Source organism: Colletotrichum destructivum, chromosome 7 (assembly GCF_034447905.1).
Source record: "Colletotrichum destructivum chromosome 7, complete sequence".
Lineage (NCBI taxonomy): Eukaryota > Fungi > Ascomycota > Sordariomycetes > Glomerellales > Glomerellaceae > Colletotrichum > Colletotrichum destructivum.
In genome coordinates, this window is record NC_085902.1 from 988,628 (window position 1) to 1,003,640 (window position 15,013).

Below are 15,013 nucleotides of genomic sequence, written 5' to 3' on the forward strand. Positions count from 1 at the left end.
GGTAGGTAGACTCCACTAAACTGTACGTAACCCACCCGACAGCTGTCGATGCGCCTCTCCCGCTTTGGCTTCACTCTCCACTGACTCTTCAGACCTCTTTAGACTGTAAGGTCTCTCAGGTCTGATTCTCGTGTCTGCTGCACGCCACCCACCCGACTTCGACACATGCACGCACACGCGGCGCCGCCGTAGAAGCAGGCCAAAGTCCTTCTACCGGCCTTCCCTATGCAGATTTCCTTACGCGGCCCCCTTCCCCCCCCTCACCCTGCCCCTCGTCGACCGAAACATTCCATATGGAGGGGGAGACAAAACGCGCGACGGGCCACGCAAAACACTGCGCCAAATGTAGCCGCCATGGTTGCAGAGGCCAAGCTGGGGCTGAGCCTCCACTGTCGACGCCATTGCTTGCGACCGGTGGTTTAACGGTGATGACTCGGCCGAGAAGATGAGCCTTGACAAGAGAAGAATACGGATTCCCTGTTGGAGAAGAGATCGAGAGAATAGAGAGAAAGAGAGAGGGAGGGGCGAACCACATCTGCCACAACATTGCAGCAAGAGACTCTTTCTCTTTCTCTCTCTCTCTCTCTCCCAGACCGATGCGCCATGAGCCAAATGGCCGACATTCTCGAAACCCCAACTCCAAAAGGGAACATGCTGGTTTTCCTTACTTGGCGACCTCTCTCTGCTACTGCTGCATGACTGCGCACGTCAATGCTTTGCCAGTCCAACACAACAAGTAGCTTGGCCGCCCTGGGCAGCTTGGCCCGATTTAATGATGATAGATCGGACAGCCATTTCTCTCTCTGTATCTGCTCAGCCGGGAGGCATGTCCCGCTGCGACCATCCGTTCGCGCCAAGCTGCCCGGCACACACCCAATCCCACGCTCAAAAAAAACACCAAAGCTTGCAACATGGCGTTTTCTTTTGGTCAGGCGCGCAGGCTAGAGTGAGCACATCTTCTTCCATAACAGTCTTGATCGACAAAATGCCCGTCTTTACCTGGCCTGTCTCGTCTCACTTTTAGATCGTGAGAATGAATTGTTCATATCTTCCCTCGCAACCTGCTGCACTCATCTCAGAACAAGAACCTAGCTTGATGAGCTTTGCCTGTGAGATGACCAAGGGAGGGGCTGGATGACGTCTTACGCCTCTTCCGGTCTTCGGAGCCCCGCCCCGCACCCGTCACCCGAACATATCGACATGCCCCGCCTCCGGCATCTCTGTCCGAGGCCACCCGCCCCCTCCTCCTCTTCCTGAGTACTCTCCCCATTGTCGACTCATACGCGCGCGCCCGTATTTCTAATCCAATCACCCACCTCTTCAAAAAGACGCTGACTAAACATCACTCGTGCCCGCATCGGAAGCTCTCATCTCATCAAAGAATAAGTCAGAAAAAAAAAACACAAAGTGCCCCCATCGCCAGAACCTCCAGCTTTAACTCAAGGCCATCGTCGCTCATGCCCCTCGTCGCAAGACTCTCGAGACCGCTCTCATCAACCCTCGCCACCAGACTGCCCCTCGCCGCATCCCGCACCCCGCGCCCGTTCCACACCTTGCCGCACCTCGCCCGACCCCTCAGCCCGGCCCCTCACTTCACAATGGCCTCCTCCTCGGTCCCGCAGACCATGAACGGCATCCGCATCCCCCGCACCGGCGGCACCGACGTCCTCGACCACCACACTGACCTCCCCGTCCCCGTCCCCGCCGCCGGCGAGGTCCTCGTCCGCAACGCCTACGCCGGCGTCAACTTCATCGACACCTACTTCCGCACCGGCCTCTACCCGGCCCCCCTGCCCATCGTCCTCGGCCGCGAGGGCGCCGGCACCGTCGTCTCCGCCCACTCCACCGTCGACCCGGACGCCTTCCGCCCCGGCGACCGCGTCGTCTACATGGGCAACTTCGGCTCCTACGCCGCCTACTCCGCCGTCCCCGCCGCCCAGCTCGTCCGCGTCCCCGATGCCCTGCCCACCGAGACCGCCGCCGCCGCCTTCCTCCAGGGCCTCACCGCCTGGACCTTTGTCCGCGAGGCCGCCGAGGTCAAGCCCGACGAGTGGGTCGTCGTCCACGCCGCCGCGGGCGGCGTCGGCCTGCTCCTCGTGCAGATGCTGCGCGCCGTCGGCGCCCGCGTCATCGCCGCCGCGAGCACCGACGACAAGTGCGCCCTCGCCGAGCGCAACGGCGCCGGCTGGGTCGTCAACTCGCGCGAGCAGGACCTCGTGCAGGAGGTCAAGCGCATCACGGGCGGCCACGGCGCCGACGTCGTCTTCGACGGCGTCGGAAAGGCCACCTTTGACGGTGACCTGGAGCTGGCGGCGCGCAAGGGCCGGCTGGTCATCTTTGGCAACGCGGTGAGTATAGACCTTTCCTTTCTTTTTTTTTCTTTTTTTTCTTCTCTCTTTTTCCTTGTGCCGGAGTCTCGTAATTGGCCAACTAACGTCGCGTCACGTCCAGTCCGGCGCCGTGCCCCCCTTCGACATCCTCAAGCTCGGCCAGAAGAACCTCAAGATCATGCGCCCTGTTGTCAACAACTACACCGCCACGAGGGACGAGCTGGAGAAGTACAGCGCCGAGCTGTTCGACATGATCACCTCGGGCAAGCTCGAGATCGCCGTCCACAAGACGTACCCGCTGCGCGACGTCAAGACGGCGCACGCCGACATTGAGAGCCGCAAGACGACGGGCAAGCTGCTCCTCAAGCACGAATGAGGTTCTTCTTTGAGACAATTTGGGGTTTTTGACAACGAACTAAGTAATCGTCAACTACAAAAAATGAATAAAAGACAAGAAAAAACATACATACACACACACAAACCAAAGCAGACTTCTTTGTTTTGCGAAGTTTGATAATCTTTAAACTTTTTTTTATGCTTCCATTACATTTCCTCTAAAAGGGTTGGACGTCTTATCATGGGGTTTCGCTGTGAATAGCACTAATTCTATCATCCGTCTATGTTGGCCAAGCGAGTTCTCCGCGCTTCTACATTTTGGTCAATCGCCCCGGTGTATAATCTTTATTTATCAATCTCCATGCTCAACCGCTGGTGGGCTTGGCGTTGGCGAGGAGCTCGGGGGGAGGATCCTGGCGGTAGCCCTTGGGGTTGTTGCTGACCCAGCGCCAAAGGTCCTCGCAGGCCTCCTCCAACGTCTTCTCCGTCTTCCAGCTGAGTTCTTTGTTCGCGAGTGAGGGGTTGGCCGTGAGGTCCAGGACGTCGCCCTGGCGTCTGGGGACGACCTCGTAGGGGAGCTCGCGGCCGACGACGTGGCTGAAGGCCTTGATAATCTCAAAGACGGTGCTGCCGCGGCCGGAGCCCAGATTCCATGCCTTGACGCCGGGCTTGTTCTCGCGGAGGTAGTTGAGCGCGGCCAGATGGCCCTTGGCCAGGTCGACGACGTGGATGTAGTCGCGAATGGCGGTGCCGTCTCTCGACGCGTAGTCTGGTCTCGTTAGCGGGTTCGTCCTCTCCCCAATACTAGTCAGTCCATGCACGCACCGTCGCCGAAAACGAGCAACTTCTCGCGTTCGCCGGTCGCGACCTTGCCAAGCAGGGGCAACAGGTTGTAAGGAACGCCCTGGGGGTCCTCGCCAATGAGGCCTGAGGGGTGGGCGCCGCAGGGGTTGAAGTATCTGAGCAAGGCGCCGTTGAAGTGCTCAAAGGGCTTGTCGGCCTTCTTCAGCCTGTTGCGCTCGGCCTGGATGTGGTCGGTGATGATCTGCTCGACAAAGGCCTTGGTGTGGCCGTAGGTGTTGGTCGGGCCAATGGGGCAGTGCTCGGGGATGGGGATCATGTTCTCGAAGCGGGTGGCGTCGCCGTAGACGGTCGCCGAGGAGGAGAAGACAATGTTGGGCACATTGTGTTCCGTCATGGACTTGAGCAACGTGACGGTGCCGCCGACGTTGACGCGGTAGTACTCGAGGGGGATCTCGCCCGACTCGCCGACAGCCTGGAGTGCGGCGCATTAGTTCCAGCCGTGAAATCAAATGGAAAAGGTAGGGACGGGATCGCTTACCTTGAGGGCGGCGAAGTGGATGACACTGTCGATCTCGGGGTGCTTCTTGAAGACCTCGTCGAGGCCGGCCTTGTCGGTGATGTCGACCTGGTAGAAGTGGGGGCGCTTGCCACTCAGGAGCTCGATGCGGTCGACGGCGACCTTGGACGAGTTGTAGAGGCTGTCGACGATGACGACATCGTAGCCGTTCTCAAGCAGGGTGAGGGAGGTGAAGGAGCCAATGTAGCCGGTGCCGCTGCAAGCCACCAATACGTGCGGTTAGTTACTGCGCGGTTCGTGGTCGTACGTGCGCCAGCCGCGCCATGACAGCGGGAGTAGCTCGTGAACGGCGGATGGGAAGGGCGAGAATGAAAGCGGGCGGGGGCGGGGGTGGCAGTGGCTTACTTACCCGGTAACCAAGACAGTTCCAATGGCCATCGTGAAGAAATTTGCTGGTGTCGATCGCAACTAGCTGCGACGAGGGGTATGAATTTGGGAATGGGAGGGGAAAGAAGACTAAGATGCGGTCCGTTGGGGTATCAAGTTGGTTGAAGGAGCGCAGATCTGGTATTTGTTGGCGGAAGAAGAGAGAGAGAGAAGGGGGGGAAGAGAGGAAGAGTGCGTGATGGACTGATGGGACAGGGCGATATATATCTGGTGACTATGGGTGGTGGTGGGAGCGACGGTCGCAATGAGAGAAAAGGTACGGGGCACGAAGTAGGTAAACGAAACGGGGTCGTCTGTCTGTAACGTTCCGCCTTGATTCTTGGTCGATGATGTGGGAGAGAAATTGGCGCCAGTGGTGTGTGTCCAGTCATAATAATCCCATACTCGGCGAGTGTCTATGATATTCCCTCGGTGGTGGTGGTGACGGCCAATCTAGCGCTCCAAATTGGAGGCGATGGCGGGGTCTCGCAGCGGGGGTGGCACCAATCTCGGGGGGCCTTGACACCTTGTGGCTGGCTGCGGAGCCCAGTAATTTCTTCATCAAGCCTCAAACGGTGGTGCGCTTGGTGACAAGACAAGTTGACAAGTTGCAACGGCCACTGGCGACTTTTTTTGAAACCTGCATCGACCGGGGATGGCGGTGCCGTGGATCCTGATCTTCAGGACTTGTGAACGGGCCGACAGGGTCCCCTACCCCCTCTCTCAGCTCTCGGCTGTCGACTCTCTCGACGCTTGATTCTTGACTATTGACTCTCGATGCTTGGCTCTTTTTCACGTGGGGGGGTTTCTGGTCAACACGGGGACGGGGAGTCGGGGATGTGCAAGCACGTTCTGGCCAGTTGTTCAGAGCCATCGGATGACGGGACCGACGGTGGATGGATCATGCATTATTCGCATGCCGTTTGGTGGGGTGTTTTGCATGTCTGTCGCCGCGGTTCCGCTGTGTACAGAAATATCTATCCGTACAGCACCACCACGGTTGGGCCGTCCGCGTCTGCGATATGTGCGGCTCATCTTCGCTGTTTGTTGGAGCGACGATGCAAAAGAACCGGCCAGTCCTATCCGCCAGCGGGGTCCGCGGTCTGCATCTGGGCCCGAAGAGTCGAGCATCAATCAAGCGGGTTCCCGTGTCGACCGCCAAAGTCCAAGCTTGAGCGCAGGCGCTGCGTCTCGTTGCCTCGGGGTCGCCATCCATGCTGACCAAGCCGAGTCTAGGCGCGCGCCCTTTGAGTCTGGGTCAAGACTCAATCGAGCCCTGTCCTCCGTTCTCGAGCATTTGCGCGATTTCAATGGCAAGAGAAGCACATGTTCGTGTGTCGGTCGCCCGTGGGTAATGTAATCGAATCGATGGGCCTCTGCTCTCCAGGATGGGTCGACAAAAAAATGGAGGTGGGACTGGAGGAGAAAAGGGCGAACAGCTAGCGATCTGTGAGGAGTGAAGTGACGTACTTTGTGGTCTGGACTAATTCCGAGAAGTGATTGCGGCCTCAGGTTGGAATTTGCGCATCAGTTCCGCTAATTCTATTCGAGTGCTGTCACGTGGTCGCAAATCAGGACGGGACTTGCTTACCTAAGTCAAATGCTTATGTAAGTGCTCAGATCTGCGCGGCGCGTAAAGCAAAGTTGGCCCGACCGCTCGGCGCGCGCGTGGTCAACGGCAGGAACACGCTCAGGGCCCGTGCACCCGATCTCCCCGCTGGCGCGCCCCGTAGGCGGGTTTCCGTTGGCGGGTTTCTGGCGGTGGGAAAGCAACAAGCACAAGCGCCGTCGCGAAAACATTCCCAAGGCCGTGTGGTGTGCGATGCTCCAAGCCCGCAACACTATCAAGTCCCAGACAAAGACTCGACGTCCCCTTGCTTCTGCTGCTTTGTCGTTGCTTTCCATACAGTCTATACTGTCATCACCGACCAACAATTGAATTGACAGGCGCACCCTGCAACGGGTTGTCCGCATTCTTTCTTATTCCCTCCTACGCCGACCCCCGACGGACGACCCCCATTCATCAGTACCGACGCGCGCGTGTGTGGGCGCGACTCGTACCAGGGAAAGATGGTCGTTGCGGCCAGGGACCGCTCCTCCTCTCTTTGTTGACAACCGACTCCCTCGTTTCCCAATCCGGCGGGTCAGCCTCTCTGGAATAGCTTCACTTCGAGCTCCCTACCTACCTACCTGAGGTACCCAAGGTTGGCATCTCTTGGGGTTGGAAGCTCCCGCAACCGGTCTCTCCTGCAGCTCTCACAAAGGCGCCTTTGCGGTCCACACTCCGTCGTCGACTTGACCGCAACCCTTCGCATCTCCTTCTTTGGTCACCGCCTCCCTTGTCGGCTCAACATAGCCTTCATGCGCATTTACACTTGCCATTGTTGATGAGACAAAAGGACCCTCGACTCGCAAAAAGCTGCTCAACCCAACCTCATTTACAACGACGCCGCATGTCCTCCCAAACAATAAGAACGTAAGTTGCTTCTTGTCAGTCTCGTCCTTCATCCCTCTTGCCTTCCTTCCCGTCCTCAAACGTTCTTTCTCTCACTGCGCCTGCTGCTTGTTAGTTGAGCCTTATCTCACTGAGCTTCTCACCACAATCTCAAAGCTGTCTTGAGCTTCTCATCCTTTTTTTCTTCTCTCTCCTTCGCTCTTCCTCTTTCTCACCTACCCCCTCTGGACTCCTCTTAGATCTTACTCACCCAGTTCTCTCACCCCCATCTCACTCAACGAACCTACCCATCTCGTGGGGTTGAGTATTTCTCATATAATACTCAACCTGCCGTCCCAATAACCCACCCCCGCTCATCAATCTTGCAGAGTTTCATCCACCACGCTGCGCCGAGATGCCTCCGAGACGAAGAGTTCGCGGCGACGACGATGACGCGCCCCTCATATCACGAGGCGGTGCTGCCGTCTCGTCTGATTTGCCCCCGTTGGCTGCGCGACTCGACACGTCGTACGGGTCTGCGCCGTCGAATACTTTGCGCAACACCCGACGAGGCCAGAGGCGTGATCTGCAGTCCATCATCAAGGAAACACTCCACGACAGCGACGACCCTGACGACCCTGACGATCCTGGTGACCCAGATGACGACGATGATGATGACAGTGAGGAAGAAGACGACGATGACAACAGCAGTGAGCGCAGCAAAAGTACCAGAAGCGACCGCCCGCCACCGGTGAACTCGCCGAGTCCCAAGCCAGCCCCGAAACCGAAACCTATGCGCAAACCGCAGTCGGCTCCCAATCCCGACCCGGACCCGGGCCCGAACTCAAACTTAGGACCAGATTTCGGCCCTGGCCGAGACTCGTCCGAATCACCCGCTCCATCGAGAGGCCTCTCGCCAGATCAGCCCTCTGTCAAGAACCCGCCGAAACAGCGACTTCCCGCCATAATTGGTAAGTGCAGCAGCCACTGACGGACCGCGCCCGTCTCACAATTACCACCACCTCCCTTGCTAATTCTTTGCTCCCCCAGCCCCATCGATTGAGCCTCCCTTCTACCAGCCAGAAGGAACATCGTCTCGTCAACGAGTACTTCCTGACATCGCCCCCCCCCGAGGCCCGAGTCCGACTCGTCATCTCCCCAACACACGACGAGCCGGTTCAGAAGCCCTGGCGCCACCAGCTCGTACCGGCCAAGGCCTGTCGCCGTCAAGAGGCGGCACCCTCACAGCCGCGAGCAAGCGCTCCGTCTTTGCTCGCGCCATTTCCGAAGAGGTTGGGTCGCCGTCTAATGGCCATCAGCTAGGGCTGCCTCTGGAACCAACGCCCACACCCGACTCGATTCGCACTTTCGGCCAGGAGAGCTCGCTGTTCGGGGGCGCCGACATTGGGACCCCGTCTCATCCTTCCCGCTCGTCCGACGAGGCAGGAGAGAACTCTCCCTTACGACCGATGCCGCCACGGAGCAACCAGCCCGACCGGCTGCGAGGCCCGGTCCGGGACCCCATGAGTGAGGTTGTGCATCGGTCTGGCCTAGTAGACTGGACCAAGGACGAGGACACAAGCCGTCCGGCCCAACCGCAGCCGCCAAGTACCCCGCCCTCTCAACGTTACCAGCTCCGTAGCGAGTCTCCTGATCACGACTCGCCATTTATTGCGCGCCGTGCTGTGGCTAGAGACTCACCCCGTGCCATTCCCACGCCGCGTCAAGTTCCGGCAAACGCCTCCTCATCGTCCTCTATTACTACCAGATCAAGTTCACGTTTATCAAACCACATCACGGAGAAAGCGTCTATTCACAAATTAGGCTCGAGACGTCTCTCGAACCACACCATCGAGAACGAGTCCCCTCACAGACCAAGTTCAACACGGCCATCCGACCACATCGGTGAGAATGAGCCTACCCACAGACCAGGTTCGACGCGTCTATCAAACCGCATCACTGAGAAAGAGCCCATGCCCAGACCAGGTTCGTCACGCTCAGCCGACCATGACACGGAGAATGAATCTACTCCCAGACCGGGTCCGTCACGCTTGGCCAACAACCCCTTGAATAAGGGGTCTACTTCTAGAGCAACCTCGACACGCCACCATGTCTTTGAGGAGGAGCCTGCTTCCAGGCCAGAATTGCGGCTCCCGGAAAAGCGTACAGTCGAAGAGTTATTGCATGATGACCCTAAACCCGCTTCTCGAGTCTCACCTCGTCTTTCATCGGAACAAGCCGATCCTGGCCCAGCCCAGCGACCTGAGACCCAGCCCGCTACCATCGAGAAGCCGGCAACGACCCGTCGCCTGTTCAACGACCCGCCGCCTGTCAAAACCTCCACCCTGCGTTCTGGAAGATTTGAGGTCCGCTCAATACGACCCCCCGGATCCCGACGCGCACCCGAGGAAAAGGGCAACCGCCCACCCCCTAGACAGAACGATTCGGGCTTGTTCGGCTCCGATATGCGGCAAAAGCTCCGGCAAGAACGGGAGCAGGAAAAGGCGCAGCAAGAGGCCCTTCGGAAGGAGCGCAACGCGCGTCTACAGTCGTGGCCGCGGATTTATAACACAGTGTACAGCTGGACACATGCTCCTCGCCCGGATAGCCCGCCTCCCAGAGACCAAGATTCGGACGGCTATGATAGTCCTATCGAGACTACGCAACAGGTTCCCTTGAGCGAGTCCTCGTGGTCCACATGGATTCTGTTCAAGCTCGCCGACGCCTTTGTCGACGTACTCAACTTCCTCTTCTCGCCGCATTCACGGAACCTCAAGGCTCTGCTCGGTATCCTTCTCGTCTCTCTTCTCGGATGGGGCGCCATGACAGGGCTCAAGTCGGCCCCCGCTCTAGGCATGAGCGGCATCCAGTGGTACGGCATTTCCGACATCTCTCACAACCTCGGGCAGTTCGTGCCATTGTGGATGTCGCGACCGACGACGGTCTTTAGCGACGAGGATACGAGAGAATATATGCGGCAGCAGCGCAACCACGAGTACGAGCTCTCCAAGTTGGCCAAGGCCAGCAGACTCCACGAGGGCTCACTGTCGCGACTCGAGGCGATCGTCCCCAAGATAGTGCACATGCAGCTGGACAAGCACGGGCGGCCTGTCGTGGACGAAGAGTTTTGGCACGCCCTGCGCGATCTCATGAAGGGCGACACTGAAATCTTGACCATGGATAGAGGACACGGAGGCTACCACCATGTCTCGGACGAGCATTGGCGAGCCGTCAAGGCCAGGCTCTTGAAGGATCCCGTGTACCAGAGCGCCGCCTCTCCAGCTCCGCCCGGACCATCGACCTCTGAGATCGAGAACATCGCCCAGACCAAGTTTGACAAGTCGTGGGAGAAGTGGCTCAAGACGAACGACAAAAAGGTGGCCAAGATCCTGGAGCCCGCCTTCTCAACATCGATTCCGGACAAGATTAGCAAGGACCTCGACCACAAGATCGAGAAGTTCGTTAAAGACCAATTCAAGAACAAGAGCACGAACGACGTAGTGGTCACGCGCACCGAGTTTATCCGCCACCTCCAGGACGAGTTCGTCAAGCACCGCAACGAGGTCAAGGCCGAGGCCCAGGAGCTGCAGAGAAAGCTGGAGTACTACATCAACGACGCCGTCAAGTCCGCCTCGGAACAGGCTCCGCCTGCCGGAGTCTCCCGTTCCGAAATGGTCCAGGTCGTGGACGGCATGGTCCGCCAGGCGATCGCGAATGCCGGACTGGAGGCGCTCGCGCAGGGCAAGATCGGGGCGACGTGGGACAGAGATCTCCGGCATCAGGTCAACTTCCTTGGTCGGCACACCGGCGTCGTCATCGATGCCAGTTCCACTACACCCGACTGGGATCCTCCCGTCCATGGGAAGTTCCGGAGCGCCTCCTGGTATAAGAGCACGAGGCGAGACCCGAAGTCTGTGCCGCCGTCGGCCACGCTCTGGAACTGGGAGGACGAGGGCGACTGCTGGTGCGGCAAGGTAACTGCTCACAAGAGCGGCGTCGAGGTTGGCGTCCGGATCGGATACCTCCTCAGCCACGAGATCATCCCACAGCACGTCGTGGTCGAGCACATCCTGCCCGGCGCGACGCTGGACCCGGACGCGCGGCCCCGCGAGATCGACGTGCTGGCCTACATCACCGAGATCAACACGCGCAACCGGGTCAAGGACTTCGCCGCCGCGCACTTCCCGCGCAGCAAGATCATCCTGTCGGACGGCTGGGTCCGCATCGGCCACTTCACGTACGAGAGCAGGGACGCGCTGAACGGCGTGTACGTGCACAAGCTCAGCTCCGAGCTGTTGTCCCTGGGTGCCGTGACGGACCAGGTCGTGCTGCAGGTCGTCAGCAACTACGGCGCGGACCATACGTGCCTCTACAGGGTGCGCCTCTACGGCGAGAAGCAGTCTTGATTGTCGTCGTGTCGCCGTCGTCTCACATGCGACTTTTTGGTGGAGGAGAGTGGGAGACAGACAGACGAGCAGAGCAGGCTGCTTGTGGTGTCATTTCTCGCCAGGCGATGGGCAGCCACTATTTCGCTCCTCGACATTTTCTTTGGAATTGGCTCCGGACGGACGGATGGCGGACGAACGGAACGGAACTTGATAGATTTGTTTATTTAATCTTTTTTCAGCATTCAGGGAAGAAAGGGGAGGAAGAAACAGCACAAATCATTTTTTTTCGTCTTGTTCTGGAGGCGTTTTGGGGTTGACGATACCCCCCCCGAACTGGGCTTCTTTTTTCTTTGATGCAAGCACAGTCAAGGCGGAAAGACAAGAAGGAGGCATTTTTAATGCATAAAACCACGTTATTACAGTTACATTTCTCGCTTTTTCCCCCCCTTTGATGACGGTGAATATCGTAGAGCATCCCTCCCCCTCTAGACCCCCCAAAAAACAACAAAAGGTATGCTTCCAAAAAAAATAAAAAAATTGACAATAATAACTTTTTGTTCCTCGTCCTCGTATCATCGGGGGTATCTCTTCCTCGTTCTCTCAATCTAGTTCAACAATCCCGAAGCCAACGCCTCGAGATCCTCGAGCGTCTCGGGCTCGCGGTCGATCTCGAGCACCTTGCCGCCCTTCTTGGCCCTCTTCTTCTTCTCCCTCTCCTCGTCCGAGTCGTCCTGGAACCACTTCTTGGGCTTCTTCTTCGGCCGCTCGTCCTCGTCCTCCTCGCCGCCGCTGTCTCCGCCGCCGGCGATGGGCAGCGACCGCAGCAGCGCCAGCGGGTCTTCCTCCTCCCCTCCCTGGCCGCCGACTTGGGGCCCCTCGACGAGCTTCGGCGCGCCCTCGCCGCGCTCCTCGGCCTCCCTCGCCTTGCGCTTGAGCCTCTTCTCCTTGAGGCGCCCCTTGGCCGCCAGCTTGTCCTCGACATCGGCCTCCTTGACGCGCGCCGCCTCGTCCGCGACGAAGCGCTGCCGCAGCTCCTCGGCGGGGCCCTCCTTGATGAAGTCGTCCTCGTTCTGCAGCTCGTAAATGGGGTGCGCGTTGCCGTCCTCGTCGAAGACGAGCTTCTGCCCGCGGCCCTTGAACTTGAGCATCTTCTTCTTGGACTGCAGCGCCTTCTCGCGCCGCTTCGAGTCGACGACGAACTGCTGGTCGCCGTAGGATATGGTCTTGAGCTTGGCGCCCGGCGCGTTGGCGGACTCGGCGTCCAGCTCGTCGTCGCCGAGGACGCGCTTGACGGAGAGGAAGTCGTCGTCGTCCCCGCCGGCTGCGTCGGTCCCCTTGCCGTCGCCCGTGACTTCGTCGCCGTTGGCCACGAGCTTGGTGTAGTGACCCGAGAGGACGTCCTGGTTCGTGCGCTCGAACATGCGGTCGTACTTTGTGCGGATCTCGGGCTTCTTGGGGGGCTTCTTGGGCGCGTCCGGGTCGTCGCCGTCCGAGTCCTCGTCGCTCGACATGCCGCGGCGCGGCGCGTTCTTGATCTTCTTGATGTCCTCGCCCTTGCGCAGCTTGATCTGCGGCGCACCGGGGAGCCCGAGGCTGGCTGCGTAGGCGTCAAGGTCGAGCTTGTCGAAGTGGAAGACGCCCTTGTCCTTCTGCAGGTAGACGGAGCGAACGTAGCTGATGAAGGCCTTCTGGCCGAGGTACTTGAGGTCCGGGTTCTGGAAGCACATGCTCTGCAACTGGTTCGTGATGCTCTTCTTCTTGCTCTCCTTGACGGTAATCTTGTTGATGGGCACCTTCTTGGCCTCAAGACGCTTGAGCATGCCGGCCTCCTCGCTGGGCTCAAGGAAAAGCACGGCTTTGCCGTCGCGCTCATAGCGGGCCGTACGACCGACGCGGTGGATGTACGTGTCGGCGTCCTCGGGGCAGTCGACCTGAACGACCCAGTCGACGGCGGGGAAGTCGACACCGCGGGCGACGACGTCGGTGGCGAACAGGCACGAGTGGTTGGAGTCAGCGAAGCGTTTCGTGATCTCCATACGCTGCAGCTGCTTCTGCTTGCCGAGCAGGTGCAGCAGCGGGATACCGGGCTGCAGGTGGCGCATGCTCTCGTAGGCGAAGCGGACCTGTTTGCCCGAAGAAAAGAAGACGATAATCTTGCTGCGCAGGTTCGCCTTGATGAAGCCGAAGAGGGTGTCAAGCTTCTCGTGCAAGGGGGTAACGATGTAGTGCTGCTGCAGGTTCTTGGGCGTCGACTCCTCGTGGACCGAGACGTATTCGGGGTCCCTGAGGCTCAGACGAGCCAAGTCAGAGATCTTCTTGCTCTGGGTGGCGCTGAAGAGCAGTGTCTGCCTCGTGGCGGGCAGGTGCTCGACCAGGGCGTCGACGGCGGACTGGAATCCCATGTCCATGATACGGTCCGCTTCGTCGAGAACAAGGATCTGCAGGTTATCGACGTCGAAGCCGGCGGTCTGATCGAGGTGCTGCAGCATGCGGCCGGGCGTGCAGACAAGGATGTTCATCTTGGACAGGCGTTCGGCCTCCTCTTTCAGGCTCTTGCCGCCGATGATGAGGCCGGCCGAGAAGTTGTGGTTGCGGCCGACTTTGCGCAGGACCTCGAAGATCTGGGCGGCCAGCTCGCGGGTCGGGGAGATGATGAGGGCGCCGAGGCCGTCGTACTCGGTCCATCGCGCGCGGTACAGCTTCTCGAGGACGGGGATGACGAAGGCGAGCGTCTTTCCGCTGCCGGTCTTGGCGGCGCCGAGGATGTCGGAGCCCTTGAGGGCGAGGGGCACGGCGCGCGACTGGATGTCGGTGAGGGTCTCGAAGTGGGATTTGTCCAGGCCGGTCTTGGTCGCTTCGCAGAGGGGGAGGTCGGAGAAGGATTTGTATTCGCCCTTGGGGTCCTATTGAGCGCGGCAGAGGTCAGTCACTGCGACGATGTGGAAGAGAGAAATCGAGGCAGCCAGGAGTACCTCAAGGGAAGAGAGGAGAGGGGGTGGGAGGAGGGGGAAGAGAGAGGGAGAGAGACGGAGGACTACACTTACAAAGTCGGCGACGGCCTTCTCGAGTTGCTCAATGGTCTGCAACTGCTGCTTGCGCTTCTCGATTTTCGTATCCCTCTTGAGGGTCTTGGGCTGCTGCCTCTTCCCGGATCCCTTGGCGGGAGCCTTTGTGGGTGTCGCCATCTTCGGTTGGTTGCTGTGTTGAGCTTGACGATGCTACTGCTGCTGCTTCGCCGGATTCCCAAAGTTTCTATCGAGGCGGGAAACGCTGCTAAATTTTTTGGCGCCTCGCCGCCGCGGCGGTGGAGTGAAAAGTTCGGCATTCGGCGACAGGGGACGCCGTGGTGGGGTGTTGCTGACCGAGAATACCGGGTGGTGCCAGCTGGCCCTACTGACTGCCTTTCGAACGTCTTACTAATCAGCCCGCTTGGATGTAAGTGAGCGCCGGTTCACCTTCAATTCAGAGAAGGAAGACAATCATGTCATGAAAGGACAGTCCCGCGTCAATCACGACTCGGGTGATTTCTTGTAAAACTAGGTTTTGGCCAACAACCAACTTATTTGGCCACGGGAGGTTGAAAAATGACAAATTCTGCCTTCCACATCAGGTCCCTGCAGCGGTTCATCGATGCCCCGCGCTAACCTATCCGCTCGCTCGTTCGGCTTGCACTTGATCCGGGAGCATAGCGTCTGACGGCGGACGGCGGGTTTAGGGCCCCTAGTCTCAACCTCGACCTGGCGTTGAAGATCGACATTCAAACAAGGGCTCATGAGGG

The 15,013-nt window shown here is 59.1% G+C and overlaps 4 protein-coding genes across 4 annotated transcripts; 2 read left to right on the plus strand and 2 right to left on the minus strand.

Annotated features, from left to right (window-relative positions):
- The first annotated feature begins 119 nt into the window (after positions 1–119).
- Positions 120–2,840, plus strand: CDEST_10843 (Putative GroES-like superfamily, alcohol dehydrogenase-like, NAD(P)-binding domain superfamily). Its single transcript, XM_062926999.1, has 2 exons — positions 120–2,348; positions 2,452–2,840. Exons 1-2 carry the CDS (start codon positions 1,458–1,460, stop codon positions 2,704–2,706), a joined length of 1,146 nt encoding a protein of 381 aa, XP_062783050.1. The 5' UTR covers positions 120–1,457; the 3' UTR covers positions 2,707–2,840.
- Positions 2,841–2,888: 48 nt separating this feature from the next.
- CDEST_10844 (Putative UDP-glucose 4-epimerase, NAD(P)-binding domain, NAD(P)-binding domain superfamily) lies at positions 2,889–4,777 on the minus strand. Its single transcript, XM_062927000.1, has 4 exons — positions 4,397–4,777; positions 4,009–4,243; positions 3,492–3,942; positions 2,889–3,435 (listed from the first exon to the last, which is right to left on the minus strand). Exons 1-4 carry the CDS (start codon positions 4,423–4,425, stop codon positions 3,032–3,034), a joined length of 1,119 nt encoding a protein of 372 aa, XP_062783051.1. The 5' UTR covers positions 4,426–4,777; the 3' UTR covers positions 2,889–3,031.
- A 1,422-nt stretch (positions 4,778–6,199) lies between these two features.
- On the plus strand, positions 6,200–11,836 carry CDEST_10845 (Putative SUN domain-containing protein). Its single transcript, XM_062927001.1, has 2 exons — positions 6,200–7,818; positions 7,898–11,836. Exons 1-2 carry the CDS (start codon positions 7,263–7,265, stop codon positions 11,251–11,253), a joined length of 3,912 nt encoding a protein of 1,303 aa, XP_062783052.1. The 5' UTR covers positions 6,200–7,262; the 3' UTR covers positions 11,254–11,836.
- Position 11,837: 1 nt separating this feature from the next.
- Positions 11,838–14,429, minus strand: CDEST_10846 (Putative ATP-dependent RNA helicase DEAD-box, Helicase superfamily 1/2, ATP-binding protein). Its single transcript, XM_062927002.1, has 2 exons — positions 14,280–14,429; positions 11,838–14,138 (listed from the first exon to the last, which is right to left on the minus strand). The coding sequence occupies exons 1-2, from the start codon at positions 14,418–14,420 to the stop codon at positions 11,841–11,843; spliced, it is 2,439 nt and encodes an 812-aa protein (XP_062783053.1). The 5' UTR covers positions 14,421–14,429; the 3' UTR covers positions 11,838–11,840.
- Positions 14,430–15,013: the final 584 nt, after the last annotated feature.

What these genes read in the sequence shown, in the direction of transcription:
- CDEST_10843 (XM_062926999.1), top strand. Translation starts at nt 1,458, where the DNA reads ATGCCCCTCGTCGCAAGACTCTCGAGACCGCTCTCATCAACCCTCGCC. An exon ending in TGGTCATCTTTGGCAACGCG is followed by an intron (nt 2,349 to 2,451) that starts GTGAGTATAGAC and finishes CGTCACGTCCAG; the next exon opens with TCCGGCGCCGTGCCCCCCTT.
- CDEST_10844 (XM_062927000.1), bottom strand. Translation starts at nt 4,425, where the DNA reads ATGGCCATTGGAACTGTCTTGGTTACCGG. An exon ending in TCCACTTCGCCGCCCTCAAG is followed by an intron (nt 3,943 to 4,008) that starts GTAAGCGATCCC and finishes GCCGCACTCCAG; the next exon opens with GCTGTCGGCGAGTCGGGCGA. An exon ending in GTTGCTCGTTTTCGGCGACG is followed by an intron (nt 3,436 to 3,491) that starts GTGCGTGCATGG and finishes TAACGAGACCAG; the next exon opens with ACTACGCGTCGAGAGACGGC.
- CDEST_10845 (XM_062927001.1), top strand. Translation starts at nt 7,263, where the DNA reads ATGCCTCCGAGACGAAGAGTTCGCGGCGACGACGATGACGCGCCCCTC. An exon ending in GCGACTTCCCGCCATAATTG is followed by an intron (nt 7,819 to 7,897) that starts GTAAGTGCAGCA and finishes TTGCTCCCCCAG; the next exon opens with CCCCATCGATTGAGCCTCCC.
- CDEST_10846 (XM_062927002.1), bottom strand. Translation starts at nt 14,420, where the DNA reads ATGGCGACACCCACAAAGGCTCCCGCCAAGGGATCCGGGAAGAGGCAG. An exon ending in AGAAGGCCGTCGCCGACTTT is followed by an intron (nt 14,139 to 14,279) that starts GTAAGTGTAGTC and finishes CGCGCTCAATAG; the next exon opens with GACCCCAAGGGCGAATACAA.